General features: G+C 41.9%; 1 protein-coding gene across 1 annotated transcript; it reads left to right on the forward strand.

Moving 5' to 3' along the window:
- Nucleotides 1-439: 439 nt before the first annotated feature.
- LOC105004869 (olfactory receptor 2A12-like) lies at nt 440-1386 on the forward strand. Its single transcript, XM_010862629.1, is given in 2 exon segments — nt 440-665; nt 668-1386. Coding segments are annotated over 2 exon segments (945 nt in total).
- The last annotated feature ends 632 nt before the right edge of the window (nt 1387-2018 follow it).

A 2018-nucleotide genomic window follows, 5' to 3' on the forward strand; every position in this document is an offset into this window, starting at 1 on the left:
CTGAAGCCCATTTTTGGGGAAGCTTCAAAGGAAGGGCAGACATCCCCATTTGATATGAAACAGAGCAAATGCTGTATCCACAGATATCTAATTCTTTGCTTGGCCACTGTAAAATATTTTATAAGTTGCATGAACTACACATGTTCATGAAGTAAAACAAATAGGTTTATATGCTCCTTTTACAAGTTCTACATTTTGAAGAGCAGAGTTTGTTATTTGGGATCTCAAGATAAATTAGTATTAAATAATACAACATTGACATGCTGTTTCATATCAAGTGGAAATTCTTTCAAAAATTTGGCTTGCAATCGTCCTGGCATGCACTTACTTTGCTACTGGTATGTATCTGGCACTCCTGATTCGAATACCAGCAGAATTTCAATCTGGAGATTCCACTTTATGGATCATGACTCTGTTATTTCTCTACACCAGGAGAAGGATGCAGGACTTCCTTTTGGGAAACCACAGCTCTCTTACTGAGTTTATTCTTTTAGGATTCTCTGGCAACACTAAGATAAATGTTATTCTGTTCAGCGTTTTCCTTTTCCTCTACCTCGTCACCCTTCTGGGAAATGGGCTCATTATCACCTTGATACGCAAGGATTCCCGCCTCCACACACCCGTGTATTTTTTTCTCAGTGTCCTATCCATTCTGGATATGGGGTATGCACCACCACAGTGCCCCAGATGCTGGTACATCTGGTTTCCAAGAAAAAGACCATTTCTTACGTTGGATGTGTGGCCCAGATGTACATCTTTCTGATGCTAGGTATCACTGAGTCTTGGCTTTTTGCAATCATGGCTTATGACAGGTATGTAGCCATTTGCCACTCCCTGAGGTATAATGTCATCATGAGCCCTTTGCTGTGTGGGTTAATGGTGGCCTTCTGTGGATTCTGGGGTACTAGTTGTGCCCTGATATACACCGTCTCTGCTATGATTCTTCCCTATTGTGGACCCAATGAGATAAATCACTTCTTCTGTGAAGTACCTGCAGTCTTGAAGTTAGCCTGTGCAGACACATCTCTAAATGACCAGGTGGACTTCATCTTGGGCTTCATCCTTCTTTTGGTCCCACTATCCCTCATCATCATTGTCTACATCAATATATTTGCTGCCATCTTGAGAATCCGCTCATCCCAAGGGCGACTCAAGGCCTTTTCCACCTGTGCCTCCCATATCACTGTGGTCACCATGTTCTCAATTCCATGTATGGTTATGTACATGAGACCTGGATCGAAGGCCTCCCCAGAAGAGGACAAGAAGCTGGCCCTGTTCTACAACGTCATCTCTGCCTTCCTCAACCCCATCATCTACAGCCTCCGAAACAAAGATGTGAAGAGGGCTTTCCTCAAAGTGACAGGGTGGGGCAATGCACCCAAATAAAGTCACGGCAGCTGGGGCACCAGCAACAAACCCAGAACACAGCCTACATGACCTCTCCATCCAAATCCTTTTGAACGTCCCTGGGCACACCTGATATATCAGTTGGCTAGATTCAGTAGGACTGCATATCAGAACACCTGAAGGGCTAAAGCAGTGGGTGTCCCTCAAGCACAAAGACACCAGACAGCGTCTCCATGTAAGCAAGTCCCATGTTTGATTCATCTCTGTATCACCAGTTTATAAGATCTAGCAAAGAACTGGAATCAATTTTTATTTTTAATAAGATGCTATTTTATGAAAATAATAAAAATATTATTATTTTATTTTTATTACTAAATGAACACAAAACTGGGTGCTTGAGCTCTGGACTCATGAAATAAGTTCAAATTGATGGGGACAAGATGACTTCCAGATTCCCAGATCAGTGACCCAACTATTGCTTAATCAGGGACAAGTTCTGAAGTAAGACTAATTAAAGAGAAATAGATGGTTGTCCTATAAAATAGAGTTCAGGGACGTAATAAAGGTCAGTTTTCATTTAGTACTATCAAGAGAGAATGAATTTAGGGCACAGTAAACCTCATGTCACTAAGGAAAGGAACTCTGTTTTAGTGAGGGGATATTTGTAGAGG

Source organism: Bison bison, unplaced genomic scaffold (assembly GCF_000754665.1).
Source record: "Bison bison bison isolate TAMUID 2011002044 unplaced genomic scaffold, Bison_UMD1.0 scf7180017864484, whole genome shotgun sequence".
Classification (NCBI taxonomy): Eukaryota; Metazoa; Chordata; class Mammalia; order Artiodactyla; family Bovidae; genus Bison; species Bison bison.